The sequence below is a fragment of the Tasmannia lanceolata genome, unplaced genomic scaffold, assembly GCF_043159265.1.
Source record: "Tasmannia lanceolata isolate RefF3 unplaced genomic scaffold, GAP_Taslan_0.1 ptg000008l, whole genome shotgun sequence".
Lineage (NCBI taxonomy): Eukaryota > Viridiplantae > Streptophyta > Magnoliopsida > Canellales > Winteraceae > Tasmannia > Tasmannia lanceolata.
The window spans coordinates 18,342,125-18,358,457 of NW_027518685.1; the positions used below are offsets into that span (position 1 = coordinate 18,342,125).

At 38.4% G+C, this 16,333-nt stretch overlaps 2 protein-coding genes across 2 annotated transcripts; one reads left to right on the top strand and one right to left on the bottom strand.

The window, feature by feature from the left end:
* Positions 1 to 551: 551 nt before the first annotated feature.
* Positions 552 to 1,762, bottom strand: LOC143883344 (putative germin-like protein 2-1). Its single transcript, XM_077386702.1, has 2 exons — positions 1,343 to 1,762; positions 552 to 1,231 (listed from the first exon to the last, which is right to left on the bottom strand). Exons 1-2 carry the CDS (start codon positions 1,452 to 1,454, stop codon positions 675 to 677), a joined length of 669 nt encoding a protein of 222 aa, XP_077242817.1. The 5' UTR covers positions 1,455 to 1,762; the 3' UTR covers positions 552 to 674.
* A 3,192-nt stretch (positions 1,763 to 4,954) lies between these two features.
* LOC143883345 (putative germin-like protein 2-1) lies at positions 4,955 to 5,925 on the top strand. The gene is made up of 2 exons (XM_077386703.1): positions 4,955 to 5,133; positions 5,251 to 5,925. The coding sequence occupies exons 1-2, from the start codon at positions 5,016 to 5,018 to the stop codon at positions 5,805 to 5,807; spliced, it is 675 nt and encodes a 224-aa protein (XP_077242818.1). The 5' UTR covers positions 4,955 to 5,015; the 3' UTR covers positions 5,808 to 5,925.
* Positions 5,926 to 16,333: the final 10,408 nt, after the last annotated feature.

Below are 16,333 nucleotides of genomic sequence, written 5' to 3' on the forward strand. Positions count from 1 at the left end.
GGTACAAAAGTGGGAAGCCCCTCCTAATGATTTTATTAAACTAAATTTTGATGGTTCTTGTTTGGGCAATCCGGGTCCTTCAGGTGTTGGAGGTCCATGCAGAGATTCTTCTGGTTTGGTCATGTGGGCTTATTCTGGTCCTATTGACATATGTGATTCTAGTGAAGCGGAGGTTATGGCAGCTTTCCATGACATCAAGCATCTGAATAAAGATTCCTATAATAAGGTGGTTGTAGAAGGTGATTCCTTAAATGTGATCAGTTGGCTCTCGGGAAAGGTTGACCCTCCTTGGAGGTTCTCTCCTTCTTTGATGAGATCTCAGACTTAACATTCGGATATTCTATAGCTTTCAATCATGTAAGGAGATTTGCTAATGGTGAAGCAGATGCTCTAGCTAGATCGGATGTGCTTAGGTTGGGTCCGGAATGGTTCGACTATCTTCCGCCTCAATATATAAATTACCATAGAGAGAGAGAGAGAGAGAGAGAGAGAGAGAGAGAGAGAGAGAGAGAGAGAGAGAGAGAGAGAGAGAGCATATAACGGTCAAAGTGTATAGCAAATCATTTTCTCCTTTATTGTAAATGTATAGGGAATACAAACATGTAGTTTGTTTATTTAAATAGAAACAACAAATATAGTAAATAAATGAAGTATGTCTGACTTTCGTCAGTTATCTACTTGTTCATCTTGAACAGAGCCTGGAGATGATCAACTAAACTCTTGTCCACTTGAAAGGCCTTTGCTAGAAGATCGTCTGAGATGGATGGATTTGAACCGAAGACCGCATTAGCTATGGTTATCACACCTGGGTTCTGGCTGCTCAGAGCGGCAATGGCAACGGCATTTGTCTTGCCCACGTTGAATTGGAAGTGAATGAGGCCTATGGGAAACACAAACACATCACCCTTATTGAGGACCTTTGATATAAGGCGATTTTCACCATTTGCAAGGTTGGAGGTGACGAAACCAACGTAGAGGGTGCCCTCCTGAACTACAATCATCTCAGTCGCCCTTGGGTGCGTGTGGGGAGGGTTGAGTCCATAGGGAGCAAAGTCTATGCGAGCCATGGAGATGCCTAGAGTGTTGAGACCTGGAATCTGGGCCACGTTCACTTGGGTCACATTGGACCCAACTCGGTTATCAGTGTTGCCAGCCTTGTTGAGCCCTTTCTTGAAGAAATCGTTGGCTTTAACGAGCTTTGGGTCTTTGCAAACCTTGCCATTAACCAACACTGCCATAGATAAATTTACATACAAATTCAGCAAAGCAAGCACAAACATATGTGGTTATTAACTATAAACTTATAGAAGGAAAATTCGGAAGTAAGAGAGAGTATGCGTACCAGGTGATGCATTGTCGGCAACACAAAAGTCCTGTAGAGGACTGGGATCAGAGGCAAAGGTAAGAGAAGTTGCCAGGGAAAGGAGTACAAATACAAGGATGGGAGAGGCCATTTCCGTTCTCTCAATCTATAGGTGGAGAAGATGTAATTCAAATGTTTTGATGTTAGAAGCATAGAGAGGGTGCATATATATAGCAGAGAAAGAGAGAGAGATAGAGAGAGGTTAATTCAATTCATTGAAATGGTCATGTTAATACCAAGTCATTTTAATGGTTTAAACAACTCTCAGTCTTTAACAACTACATCCACCAACTATTTTTTATCTCTAGACTTTGCGTGCAGAGATTAGACGGAGTCCTTACAGAAATGCACGGTATTTGAGTTGAAACAATGCCATTTATTGCCTTAAATATCATGTAATTATGTACTTGGATTGCAAACCCTCATATTCTCTCTAGCTTAGCATAAAGGCATAACAAATAGATGTTGAAAATCTCTTACAGATAAGGGCTAACTACCCGAAAGTCTACGTGTGCAACATCATGAGGCTACGTGTACCGAAATGACCTCATCCATGAGATTAATTCCCCAAGAATTTAAGTTCGCTATTAATCCTAAGGGAATTGCTAGCGTCCATCGCAGAAGGCATTTGGCAAATCCCTAAAGGATACGTATTATTGTCATGCACGTGGAACGAAATTGGGGCACATTCATCTTTCTACAACTTCTTATATATTGTCATGCACGTGGAACGAAATAGAGGTACATTCATCTTTCTATTAGTTATTACTGAAGTTATCCTAAACAAGCCCTCATGGAAAAAAACTTGGCTACGCACCTCCTGAAAATATCAATTCAATTCCATGGTCTGATATTTTCACACTCCATGTTTGATATTTCCACACCCCCTGTTTCCTCTTTATTTCAGGGCGTTGCGTAGCCAAGTTTGGTTCATGAGGCTACAGTGCCATTATTACGGAAATTGCATTGTAAGTCCTTTTGATTAACAGTAATGCTAGGGAAACCGAGAGTAGGACCTAAAAGTGGACTGAACAAATTGTTTCATGCCACAGCATCGCTATTGACGTGAGCAATCCCTTAAGTTAAGGGAAATCACCAAAAAATAAATTTTTCTTTAACACATGCCATATTCTCATTGCAGGTCCCGTTTTAGGTGGTACTCTAGGTCTCCATATCATTTTCCTTCGATTAATGCAGCCCTATTCATCAACTTTTGTTTTTATCAAAGAAAATGAAAACGTGAGGATCCCTCTTAGCATTAAGGCAAAACATAGAAATGCAACTAAATAGATGTTGAAAATCTCTCATAGCTTTCGTTGTCTGAGGACTAGCAACGGGTCGGCTTTATCAGATGACTTCAATGTGTCACTCTATTAAATATTTTTTACTTTATCTTATAGAATTAGAATACACGCCATTGATATTAGATATTACTTAGTCATCCTTAATAGATCACTGAGTCTTTCATCCTTTCGTATGAAAAGAATAGCAGACCTGGTCATTTCATTCGGATGGCATCCAGGCGATACACGTTTGTCATTTTCTAAACATATAAAATACACGAAACCAAAGGCATGCACCACGACGCGGAGACCTGATCCTGCAGACATATGCCATATGACTAATTCAGAGAGAGAGAGAGAGAGAGAGAGAGAGAGAGTAGAAGTCCAATTGTTTCTAGATGGGTTTTTATTTTACATTATTATCAAGTAGTAAGAGTTTGCTAGAAGATCTCTTTAGTATATTTTCTGAATTAAAGTTTGTTATGTAAAAGATATTAACACAAATAACCATTCAAAAAAGAGAAAAGCATTCCTGCCCTGTAGCGGTATGCTTTAGTTGTTTATAAAGTCTCCCATTGGTTCCTTTCCTGTGGACCCGCTATAGGTTTCAAAGGGGGACCTGTTATACGAACCAATGGGAGGCTTTATAAACAACTAAAGCGCAGTTAAGCTCCCTGCGCTGTAGCGTAGGACCACTTTTCTCTTCAAAAAAAAATATATTAACACCAATGTGTGTGTACTATGGAAATAGAAAGACGAACCAGATCTGTGCACACTAATATGTTTTTAATAATCGGTGCGAACTCATCATTTATGTTTTACAGCTGTCACCCCTAAAATCGATGGGTATAAGCCTTCACAAATCTGTCCATTTTTTGCCTCTACAAATCGAAGGGTTAGGGTGATCCTATGGAGCTTATTTTTTGGGCACACCCTACCTATGTGAGGGCCCATCAAATGAATGCTTTGGATCACCCAAACAATGTGGCCCCCACTGTATTTTAAGCCCACTGAATAGATAACTTATCTACTCTGGGGAGTAAGAACTCTTTATATATATATATATATATATATAGAGAGAGAGAGAGAGAGAGAGAGAGAGAGAGAGAGAGAGAGAGAGAGAGAGAGACCTATGATATTAAGTTCGTTGAAAAAAAAATCATTTTTAAAATCTTTAAGAGACACCTATGATATTAAGTCGTTGAAAAAAAAAATCATTTTTAAAATCTTTAAGATGCCTTTTGATAAAAGTGGTATCAATGGCTTGGAATAATCCGATCATTGTTAGGACACAGATGATGGATAGCCTTTTAGTGTGTGGGGGTCCATCAGATCAACAAATTCAACTGTAAAATAATCAACACCATAATTTTCTCAAATTGCATATCTGAAGAACAACCAAATGCTCAAAAAGGAGTTTAAGATAAATTTATTTACAATTTAACGAAGTTTTCACAAACAATCTAATTAATAACAAAGTTACTAAAATCACAAATTCTATAGACGCTGAAAGTTAAATGATATTTTCTACCTCATTCCTCATCATATCCATCCTATTGTTTGTGCATTCTTTGAAATGACTTTATTTTCAGAGAAAGACAAACAGAAGGCTGAAATGTAGCATTAGGTAGTGAAAATGTTGAATAGGGGTCAGGAAAAATCAATTTCCTAATTTGAATGGTATTTACAAACCTTAAAAAAGGACTTCAAATTAGCAATCAAATGGGTAGGTATTTTGGGAATGCATGGTATAAATAGGGTAGGCATTGCTCGAGACCATGTGAGATCACCCAGTTCGATTTCAGCATCTCCGTCACTCGGCTAATTGTGAGGTAGACCGTTTAGCTAGTAAGGGGGTGAATTGGGTGTCTTCTGGAGATCTTTGATTTTCTTCCTCCATGATATCTCCTTTCTTATTTTTCTTTGTTTGTATATCTTCTTTGTCTGTACTCTTGACCAGTTCGGTCATGAGACATGCACCTCTTATCAATTTCGATCTTATCATTAAAAAAGAAAAGAAAAAGAAACATAGGGTAGGCATTGTTTCAACTCAAATAAGTTATTATAATTTAGGTAAGAAAAGGATTGTCTCAACTTTCAACTCAAACGGCATTTACAGAGAAAAATGTATCCGACGACTGTGTCTATTCTTTGCTGGCAATGACTTGGATAAAAACTTAGATTAGTTAGCGTAATTGTTAAACCATATATTGATTTGGTAGTAACAAGACCATTTCCATTAAATCCCATGACACTTAAGCCATGCATATCTCTCTCTCTCTCTCTCTGCCTATAAATATGCACCCTTTCTATGCTTCTTCCACACCATCAAAACACTTGAACCCAATACTCTTCTTTAGATTGATAGAATGGAGATGGCTGCTCCCCTCCTTGTATTTGTACTCCTTTCCTTGGCAACTTCTCTTACCTTTGCCTCTGATCCCAGTCCTCTACAAGACTTTTGTGTTGCTGACAACACATCTACAGGTACCAATGCTTTGTCTTTCTCAATTTACCTTCCATTAGTAAATTGACAATCAATGGTTTGTAAAAACTCAATTTCTATGCTTGGCTGATCATTTTTTTGATGTTTTTCCTTCACAGTGTTCGTCAATGGTAATGTTTGCAAGGACCCAATGCTCGCTCAAGCCGGGGATTTCTTCTTCTCAGGGCTCGACGTGCCAGGCAACACATCAAACAAACAAGGGTCTAGGGTTACCCCAGTCAATGTGCTCCAGATACCAGGTCTCAACACTCTTGGCATCTCCATGGCTCGCATAGACTTTGCACCATATGGACTAAACCCACCCCACACACACCCGAGGGGCACTGAGATTATTGTAGTTCAGGAGGGCACCCTCCTCGTTGGTTTCGTCACTTCCAACCTTGCAAATGGCGAAAATCGGTTCATATCCAAGGTCCTATATAAGGGTGATGTGTTTGTGTTTCCCATAGGACTTATTCACTTCCAATTCAATGTTGGCCAGACTGATGCCGTCGCCATTGCTGCACTGAGCAGTCAGAACCCAGGTGTGATCACCATAGCTAATGCTGTCTTCGGATCAAACCCGCCAATCTCCGACGATGTTCTCACCAAGGCCTTCCAACTTGAAAAGAATGTCGTTGATTATCTACAGGCACAGTTCGGGCCCAAAAACTAGATAACTTCCTACAGGGATCCTATACATTATCTACCATAGTGTCTATTTCAATAAGCAAACTATATGTTTGTATTGTTTAATTTAATACAATAGTAATAATATTACAGCTTGAGTTTAACACTGGAAATTAAGAGATTGGTTACGTATGCACTCCTGTTATATATAGCAAGTCGTTATTCCTGCGTACCCCTCTCTCTCTCTCTCTCTCTCTCTCTCTCTCTCTCTCTCTCTCTCAGTTTATGAAAGCATATTACAGGGATGTAAAATTTGGAAAGGGCGATGATAAATTAGCACCCCTCTTAAACGTCAAAAGGTGTGAAAATCTGCCACAATTCACGTTAAGAGGGGTGCGAGTTATCCTACAGGGTGGAAATTTATCATCACCGGTTCAGAAAATATAGCATTAATTTGTTTTTGTTTTTTTTCGTTATATCTATCTATCTACTACAACTTTTCTTTTTATCTGGGATTTACAATATTTACATTTTCTGCCATCCTAACCTTCAACTTTAATGATTTTTCTCCAAAAATGCCATGAATGCCCTTATGGTCTCTCAAAATGATTCCCCTATCCCTGCTAAACGACGGCCACGTCTCTCTTTGTCCGTAATTATCATACTTTGTGTCATATGCGTTGTAGTTTTTACCGTAATTGTCATATTCTGGCACAAGCTATTGGTATTTTTTTTCGTCATTTTCCTACTTTGGTACCATGTGACCGTAATTTGTCTATAACACTTACGACCCACTATAATTTATTGCTACCCACCTTTGCACAAATACTTCTACCAATCTTTGCAGTTTCCACACTTCAATAATAAGACAAATCTCTCAACAAGTCAATAGCAATGGACTTACATCACATAATCACATGCAATTGCAAAAGATGGGCGAGAAGTAGCCTTGGAGAAGGTGGCTAGCATATCCTGAGATAAACAAAAATGTTATATGAAACTCCATAGGATGATCTAAACCGTCCATTTGATGGCCTTCAACCAAGTGGTTTTAAAAAACAATTGTTTTGAGAAAGCACCATAGGATTCATCCAAACCGTTCATATGATAGACCTTCAGAGCAGTTTTTCATAAATCACCATGGGATGATCCAAACCGTCCATTTGATGGAGCTTCAAACCAGCTTTGACTACGGCAGTGTTTTTTTGGGAGGTGAATTCACCCCCTTCTAGGATGAATTCACCCCGTATTTTAGAAAAATGGACTGTACAACCTACACCACAGGATGATCCAATTGACATATAATTTGAGTTCAATATTCAGTTTTGGACTCACAACACATTTTCAAATTCCACAACAAACACGGCCTTAGATTTTCAGTCCAAAACTGATTATTGGGCTCAATATTGCGTTTAATTTTTAGTCCAATATAACCATTTAAAAAATAATAATAATGTAGTCCAATATTCAGTAAACAATAAATAAAAATGAATATGAATGAACACATGAAGCAATTGGTATGGACTGCATCTCACAGAAGCACATTTTATCCCATGCTTAAATTAAGATTTTCCAATTCAACCACATTTCTTTGTACATTTTGATGCATCTTTTGTTTTTTGCTTAGTGAACAGATTTTCTGGGTGTTTTGTTTACCATAGCTTAGCGAAAGAAGTTAGCTTCTATTGGATTTAATTTGTTGTGGTTTAATTTCAGAAATATTTCCTTCTTTTGAACTTCATTTTTTGCTTCATTTTTTGGTTATTGACCTCTTCAATTTTCTTTTTTGAATACTTCAGTAATTTTTTATATAAAATCGTACCTTTTTTTCCTGTCCCGTGCATCGCACGGGGTGTTTTACTATCTACTGTAATAAGCTGGGAGGAAAAGCCCAGGCTTTTTTGAATTTTCTGAAAATCGAATTAACACCTTATCTGAAATAGAGAAATGCCTCATATGCCCTCACATTCCCACGCCTTTAAGTTTCAAATACCTCCTGTGCCCTGAAATCCATATCACCTTTACACATCAGCATTACTCTTTTACCATTAACCACTTTGCTGCTATCTAACAACATCTATGTCTATGAGAAATTATTTGAGGGTAAATTCGTCAATTGATTTGTCATTTAATATGAAAAGTACTGACACAGGATACCTGTATATGACAATTACGGAACAAACTACCAAGAAGAGGTATAGACATATGACAATGACGAAAAAACTACATGACATGCAGGACAACTTGCAAGATATTGACGGATTCTTGGCACCTGAAGAGGAACGACAATTATGGAAACCTCGATCGATTGGAGGGCTAGGATTAGCCTATGGAAATGATTTTACGGGCACAACTGATTGATGTTGTATGCCATCACATGGATGGTTTGGATCAATCTATAATGTGGTCCGTACAGTTCTTTGTCGGCCTGTGCATCGATTGGAGGGCTAGGATCAGCCTATGTAAATGATTTCACAGGCACAACCGATTGATGTTGTGTTCCATCACATCGACGGTTTGGATCAACCTATACTTCCGTACAGTTCTTTGTCGGCCTAGAAAACTTTTTCTTTTGCATTTTTTTCATTACTTGGTAAGTGGTTATGCATACTTTTTTGCTTATTGTTTCTATATATTTTTAACTATTTTTTTGTATCATATTCCTTTTTTTTTGCCGTGTCGTGCATCGCACGTCGGGTCTTACTAGTTATACTATATAGCAGAAGAGAAAATGAGAGACTTATTTGAATTTCTCCCAAAATTCTATGAGAATTACACATCACTTTTTTTGACTTTTTTTTAACAATGGCACCCATTCAACCCACATATTTTTAGTCCTACCCCTCTTTTATGCTTTTTAACAAAGGCACCCATTAAAGCCACATAATTTCAATCCTACGCCCCTATTTTATGCTTTTTTAATTATGGAAACCTCTATAGATTGGAGGGCTAGGATCAGCCTATGGAAATGATTTTATGGGCACAACATATTGATGTTGTGTTCCATCATATGGACGGTTTGAATCAACCTATGATGTGGTCCGTACTGTTCTTTGTCGGTCCATGCATCGCACGGGGTTTTTTTACTAGTATACTATATAGCAGAAGAGAAAATGAGAGAATTATTTGAATTTCTCCCAAAATTCTAATATAATTACACATCACTTTTTTGACTTTTTTTAAACAAAGGCACTCATTCAACCCACATATTTTCAATCCTACCCCCTCATTTATGCTTTTTAACAATGGCACCCATTAAAGCCACATAATTTCAATCATGCCCCCCTCATTTATGCTTTTGTAATAAAAAAAAGTGGACAAAGTCAACATAGTGATGTTTTTTCTTTGCAAGATTACGGATTGAGTACATATGTTACATAATACTACGGGTTTTTGTAAACATATTACATAATACTACGGATTCAGGACGCCTTTCAAAATATTGACGAACCCGATTATTTTTTATATAGAACGTGTTCATTTAGTACATAATACTATAGATTTCGGTCACCTGTTAAAATATTTCGGGTCCCACTCGAATGCATGGGTTTGGCTATAGATGGTGCGTGAGACCCACCTGTCAAAGCATGAGTGTGAAATACTCCACCGCATCAAATGGAAAAGTGATTAACCATTTATATTTTCTCGCCCCGTGCATTGCACGAGTGTTTTTACTAGTCTCTATACTATATAGCAGAAGAGAAAAGGAAACATTTATTTGAATTTCTTCCAAAATTCTAATAGAATTACACAACACTTTTTTTTGCTTTTGTTAACAAAGACCCCAATTAAAGCTCCATATTTTCATTCCTACCCCCTTCACAATATCTATTTTACCCTGCTTTATAAATTTTTTATTATACATTTTGTCCACAAAATCAACATGGCGGCGTTTTTTCTTTATAAAATTACGGGTTGGGTGCATATGTTACATAATACTATGGATTTTTGTGAACATATTACATAATACTATGGATTCATGACACCTTTCAAAATATTGACGAACCCAATTATTTTTTAACACAGAATGCCTGCATTTGGTACATAATACTACGAATTTTGGCCACCTTTCAAAACATTCCGGGTCCCACTCGAATGCATGGGTTTGGTTATAGATGGTGCATGACACCCACCTGTCAAAGCATGAGTGTGAAATACTCCACCGCATAAAATGGGAAAGTGATTGTTCATTTATATTTTTCTATAGGGAAAACGGTTCGTGAGCTTGAGAGCTCACGAAGCTTATATGAGCTAGAGTTCCACAAACACATGGGTCCTACATTTTTTGGGGTGATCCAAAGCATTCATTTGAAAAGCCTTTATATAGATAGGGTGTGTACCAAAAATCAAGTCCATAGGATCATCCTAACCCATCCAAAAGTGGAGGGAAAAATGGACAGACACTGTTTTTCGACAAATCTGCCCATTTTTGCCCTCCACTTTTGGAGGGGTTAGGATGATCCAATGGACCTGATTTTTGGTACACACCCTATCTATGATACGGTCTTGCAAATGAATGGTTCGGATCACCCCAAAAAATGTGGGACACATGTGTTTGAGCACTCTAGCTCCTATAAGCATATATGAGTTCTAGCTCACGAACCGTTTCCCCATATATATATATATATATATATATATATATATATATATAGAGAGAGAGAGAGAGAGAGAGAGAGAGAGAGAGAGAGAGAGAGGGTTCCTGCTAACGTTAGCGTAAAACAAGGTGGGCCCACATTGTTGAGGGGATCCAAAGCATTCATTTGGAAGGCCCTTTCATGGATAGGGTGTCCACAAAAAATCAGCTCCATTGGATTATCTTAGGGTGTCTATTTGTGGTTTGAAAAAATGGGCAAATTATTGGACAAACAGTATCTGTCCATTTCCACCCCCACAAATGGACATCCTATGATGATCTAATGAAGCTGATTTTTGGTACACACCCCATCCATGATGGGGCCTTTGAAATGAATGCTTAGGATCAGCCCAACAATGTGGTCCACCCTTGTTTTACGCTAACATTAGCAGCTAAGCTAGCTGCTACTGTTAGCAGGAACCCTTTCCTCATATATCTATTATATAAAGCAGATAGGGAAAGTCGGGAATTTTTTTTGTAAAATCTATTAAGCTGCCAAGTGGACTTTGGCTGCTTTTCTGGCGAAATAGACTTGTTTCTTTCCCAAAATTCCATCAGGCTCATCTGTACATGTTTCAATTTGAATTGTTTTCATCCCGTGGGTCCCACTAACAACAGGTTTAAATTGGTAAATGTCTTATTGATCCTTTCCACCCGTCTCTCCAGTAAACTCCCACGCATGCAATAGTAAGTTTCTCCATTTGAAACAAACCCAGAAACCAACATCTATTAATTATTTTCGCCAGCTGTAGGTAGCTTATTACTAAAATATATTATTTACTTTTAGCTGTTTGGAGTGCAAGAAAAACCTTCTGATGGAAAAATTTTCATGGGACAAAATTTTCTTCCCAAGATTTAGAGGGATATTTCCAATCCCACTCATTTTCTTAGTTTTGTATTACCATTTTAGAGGCTTTGTTATGCTGTGATAATGTGCCTATGCAGTACTCTGTTTTTTTAGTTCAATAACTATTAAGGCGTTCTGTTATAACCATTAATTTTTTTCCTTTCTAGATTGCAAGAAAAACATTTCGACTGAAATATTTTTCTTGGAAAATTTTCTTATTTCCACAGTTCAAAGGAAAATGATAAGATTATGATTAATTTGGAGTATATTATGATATTTTCCCCAATTGAACGTCCCTCTAACTAATATGTAAATAGGGGTGGTTCAAGTTATAATTTTTTGCGGGTAAAAATGTAAATATTTTAAGAATTTTTCCCCCAAACTTTCAAAGGAAAATGATAAGATTATGATTAATTTGGAACCGTGGAGGCAAAAAAATGGATAGATTTGTGAAGGTTTATACACGTCCATTTTACCTCCACAAATCGTAGGGTTGGGATGATCCTATGGAGCTGATTTTTTGTGGACACCCTATCTATGTTAGGGCCAATCAAATGAATGGTTTGGATCACCCAAACAATATGCCGTCCACTGTATTTTAAGCTAGTGTGTAGATAACTTATCTACACTTGTGTGTAGAAACCGTTTTCTCATATATATATATATATATATATATATATATATATATATATATAGAGGAAAAGGATTGTACGCTCGACCGTACCTAAAGTTAGGTACGGTAGAGTGCCAAATCACATGGGTCCCCCATTTTTGGTGGGCATCTAAACCATTCATTTGCAAGGCCCCATCATAGATAGGGTGCATACCAAAAATCAGCTCCATAGGATCATCCTAACCCATTCATTTGTGGAGGCCAAAATGGACAGACAGTGTTTGTCCACAAATCTGCCCATTTTGGCCTCCAGTTTTGGAGGGGTTAGGATGATTCAATGGTGCTGATTTTTGGTATGCACCCTATCTATGATGGGGCCTTGCAAATGAATGGTTTAAATGCCCACCAAAAATGGGGGACCCATGTGATTTGGCACTCTACCGTACCTAACTTTAGGTACGGTCGAGCGTACAATCCTTTTCCTCATATATATATATATATATATATATATATATATATATATATATATATATATATATATATATATATATATATAAAAGTGTGTGTGTGTGTGCGTGTGTGTGCGCATTAATATAATAGGACGACCCTGAGACCAAGAGGATCTTTGGGATTGCTACAAAGCAAGAAAGACTACAACAAAGACAACCAAAAACTAATCACAGGGGAAGAAAATCAAATATCTCCAAAGCCACCCGATTCACCCGATCCCTGGCTAAACAATCTACCTTACTGTTATCCGAATGACAAATGTGATGAAAACGGACATCAAGACCATCCACGCAGTCATGATTCTCGTCAATTAAATCCGTGAATCTCCCGGATATTGCATGCTGCCATCCATCTGTATGTTGGTGTTAAGAGTCTCTCTCAACTATCAATCTGTCCAACTGGCTAGCCACTATCCTAATCCCCTGGGAAACTTCTGTAACCTCTGCCACAGTGGAATCCTTAACCCCTATGGGACCAAGAATGCCTAATTGGTCTCATCCTCCTTGTTTCTAAGTAATACCACCGCCCCATCCGGACCTAGATTTCCCACACTAGAACCATCAAAATATAGCTTGAGCAATCGGTTTAGATAACATCCAACGAGGGGTGATCAGAGAGTCGATCTCTTTTGGAATCGAAGCATTTATCCTTCCAGCATCTATTGAGATCAGAGCTGGAGTAAAACTTGGAAGAAGAGCACCCCTACACAATAAATGACGATGGAGATGAATTTATGAAAGTTAATTAAAAAGGGGACCACTGGCTTGGTTCTTGAAGGGTCTGGTATTTATCTCTTTCCATAGGATCCAAATCACACCTAACTTTGCAGCTGTAAACACATATTTTTTGAAACAAACAAACAAAGGACGACAGCCTCCACTTTTTCATATATTTGCACCCCATGCCCTTCCCAACTTAAGTATTTAAATACCCAAAACCTTCTAAAAATTTAGAAATTGTTGCCACCCAACCCTAGAAAACGTCAGTCTCCTTTCCAAACTGATTTTTTCTTCCCAAAGTGAAAATTTTCAAAATCCCAAGACCAGATTCGCTCGAATCTCGACCAAAATCCACCTTAACTTTCTAAAATTGCATTCTTACCTTGCTTTGCCAATGATTCCCTCTCTCAACTAATCCTCGTCCATTGAAGATACACACAATAGATCTCTTACAACGGTTAGTTTTCACTCACTTTTCCTCTATAAAAATCCCCTCAAGCATCCTCTCAAAACACAACAATCTCACGTGAGAAATCGGACACCTACAAGCTTTCTCATCTTCTTCCATCAATCTCTTCATCTTCTACTGTTTTCTGCATTTTTTTTATCATTTTAACACTGGGGCAGCGGCTCAAACGACGTCTACATCGTCTTCAAACATCCCAACACTCCCGGTCCCTTCTCTTCTTTACCACGGGTGCCAAGCACACGGTTCAACGGTTCACCTATACGAACAGGGAAGGCCTAAACTTATTCATTTGCCTTCATTCCGTTTGTTTTACTGAATAACAACCCATATTCTCTTGTATTTTAGCAGATTTATTAGTCTGCATTTTTCTTTTAATCACTCTGATGCTTGACTAAAATCCTGGTTTATGCCTTTAACATACAATCATTTTCATCGGCATAAGAGGCATCCTTTTATTGGCCTCACTGTATAACATATATTTGTGGTTTACCCCTCTATGATAACACATCATACTGCCAGACTAATACTGTTATATTATAACTTGGCTTTTTTTGAATTTTCTTTACACATTGGCATCACTATCATCCACAACTTGCCTGAATTTTCTTCACACATTCATATTGTATTATTAAGTCTAAATTGGTTTAAATTTTAAAATTTTGTTGTTTTCAGCAGCTTTCCATAAGATTCTACCTTTGGGTGGCCAAGGCACTAAGAACAATGGTTCACAAGGAGGGAAAACCCAGGACATCTTGAACTTAACTAGAATGTGTCACCAAACCTAGGGAAAGAGCAATGAAGTAGCAAATGATTGACTGATTCGCCACTCCTCACACATGAAGGACATGGTCAATAATCCACATCTGAAGATTACGAAGGTGATCTCCTTTACCAAAAAGCTGTCCACACAAACACACGGGCTCTAGGGTGGACTAGAATGCTCCATACCTTGAATGATTATTAAGTCTCTGATGTGGGCTTAGTTGTCACAAAATATTTTTCTCAAGAAGTTTAAATTTCTCATGAGATTAACAGAATGTGTAAGTTACCACATTGGAAAGGAGGAGAACATTCCTAGGCTATATAATTGAACTCTCCTTCTCCCTGTGTAGATGCATTTTCTGCATCTCCAAGGGGTGGGCCCCATGGAGTGGGTTGGGCACGGTTAGCGCTGCTGGCAAAACTAGGAAGGGTAGACGACCTAGAACCGGACAATATTTACATAGTGGGGTCGTGGAGTGACAGAATGGTATCAAAGCCGTACCTCTCGTAGTATGGTGTGCCAGTGAGGACGATGAGACTAAGGAGGGGGTGGATTATATAAGATCCCACATTAGAAATGGAGAGAAAATTCTTTGCTATATCTGAACCCTTCTTCTCCCTGAGTAGACACATTTGCAGCATCTTCAAGGGCGGGCTTCGCGGAATGGGTTAGGCGCGGTTAGTACTGTTGGAAAATAAAACCGAGGAGAGTAGAGGACCTAGAAACGGACAATATTTACATAGTGGGGTCGGACCATGACATAATGATATTAAAGTTACCTCCCGCAGTTCGTTGTGGCAGCGAGGATGTTGGGCCCTAAGGGGGTGGATTGTAAGATCACACATCGAAAAGGGAGAGAAAGTTCCTTGCAGTGATGGAGCCATGTGTGTGGCCTCCCCCCCCCCCCCCCCCCCCCCCTTTTAAATTCAGCAAATTTTGCGACATAGGACGTTTTTTTTCAGGAATTTTTCCATCTAGCGATTATTTCATAAATTTATGCCCCCTCTCTCCCAAAATCTCTCTCTCTCTCTAGGCACTGTTTGTGGCTTTTTTTTAAACGCCAAAGAAAGACTATTGTTGGAACCAACCGTATTCAATTCTTATTTGCATGGACCTTAAACTTAGGATGATATCACTCTAAATTGACCATAGACACATCTTTTCCGTCTAAATCATTAAAAGGGGCCAATCTGCTAAGGGAGACAATAGTTGAGTCTCTCTCTCTCTTTGACCGGCTAAAGTTTCTGGGTAACGGGCTAACCGGCTAATCATTCAATAAAAGGGCTAATTGGCTAATCATTCAAAAAATAAAGGGCTAACCAACAAGGGAGATAATATTTTTGGATAAAATCAGCAATAATTGTGAGATTTTATATGTTGTGTGCATGTGAAGTCTTAGTATTTTTCTAAAAGTATAGAGGTCCACTTCATAGGATGATCCAAACTTCTCATTTGTTGGGGAAAAATGTAAATATGCCGCATCTCGTATTTCGTTTCCATAGGATCATCCTAACCCTCTGATCCACAATGGGCTTGCCCGTTATATAAACCTCTATAGATCAAAGGAGATGATTTATGTGGTGCTGCCTAATTACTTTGTGACCCAACAAATGAACAGTTTGGATCGTCCTATCATGTGGGCCCCATAGTACTTTTTGAAAAATATTAGACTTCATGTGGGCCCCACCCATCAGAAAATGAGGTGTAAATAGTAGGCCTTTGATGCAGTCCAAAAAATCTGGACGATCTTTGTGGCGCAGTAGCAGATGCAAGATTGATAAAATAAATGAAAAGGGGCCCTTCGAATACCGTCGTTGGGAATAAATGAAAAGGGGCCCTTTGACAACCGTCGAAGGGGATGCGATTTACTTCGATCCCGTCGAAGTCGAGTTTCTCAGAGCGAAACTAGAAAATACTTGTGCAGGTGCTAATCCAAGCAATTAAAAGTTCTCAAAAGCCTAAAGGCAAATTTTATTCAATAATGAAAGTCCATTACATTACTTTCATAACATCTATTT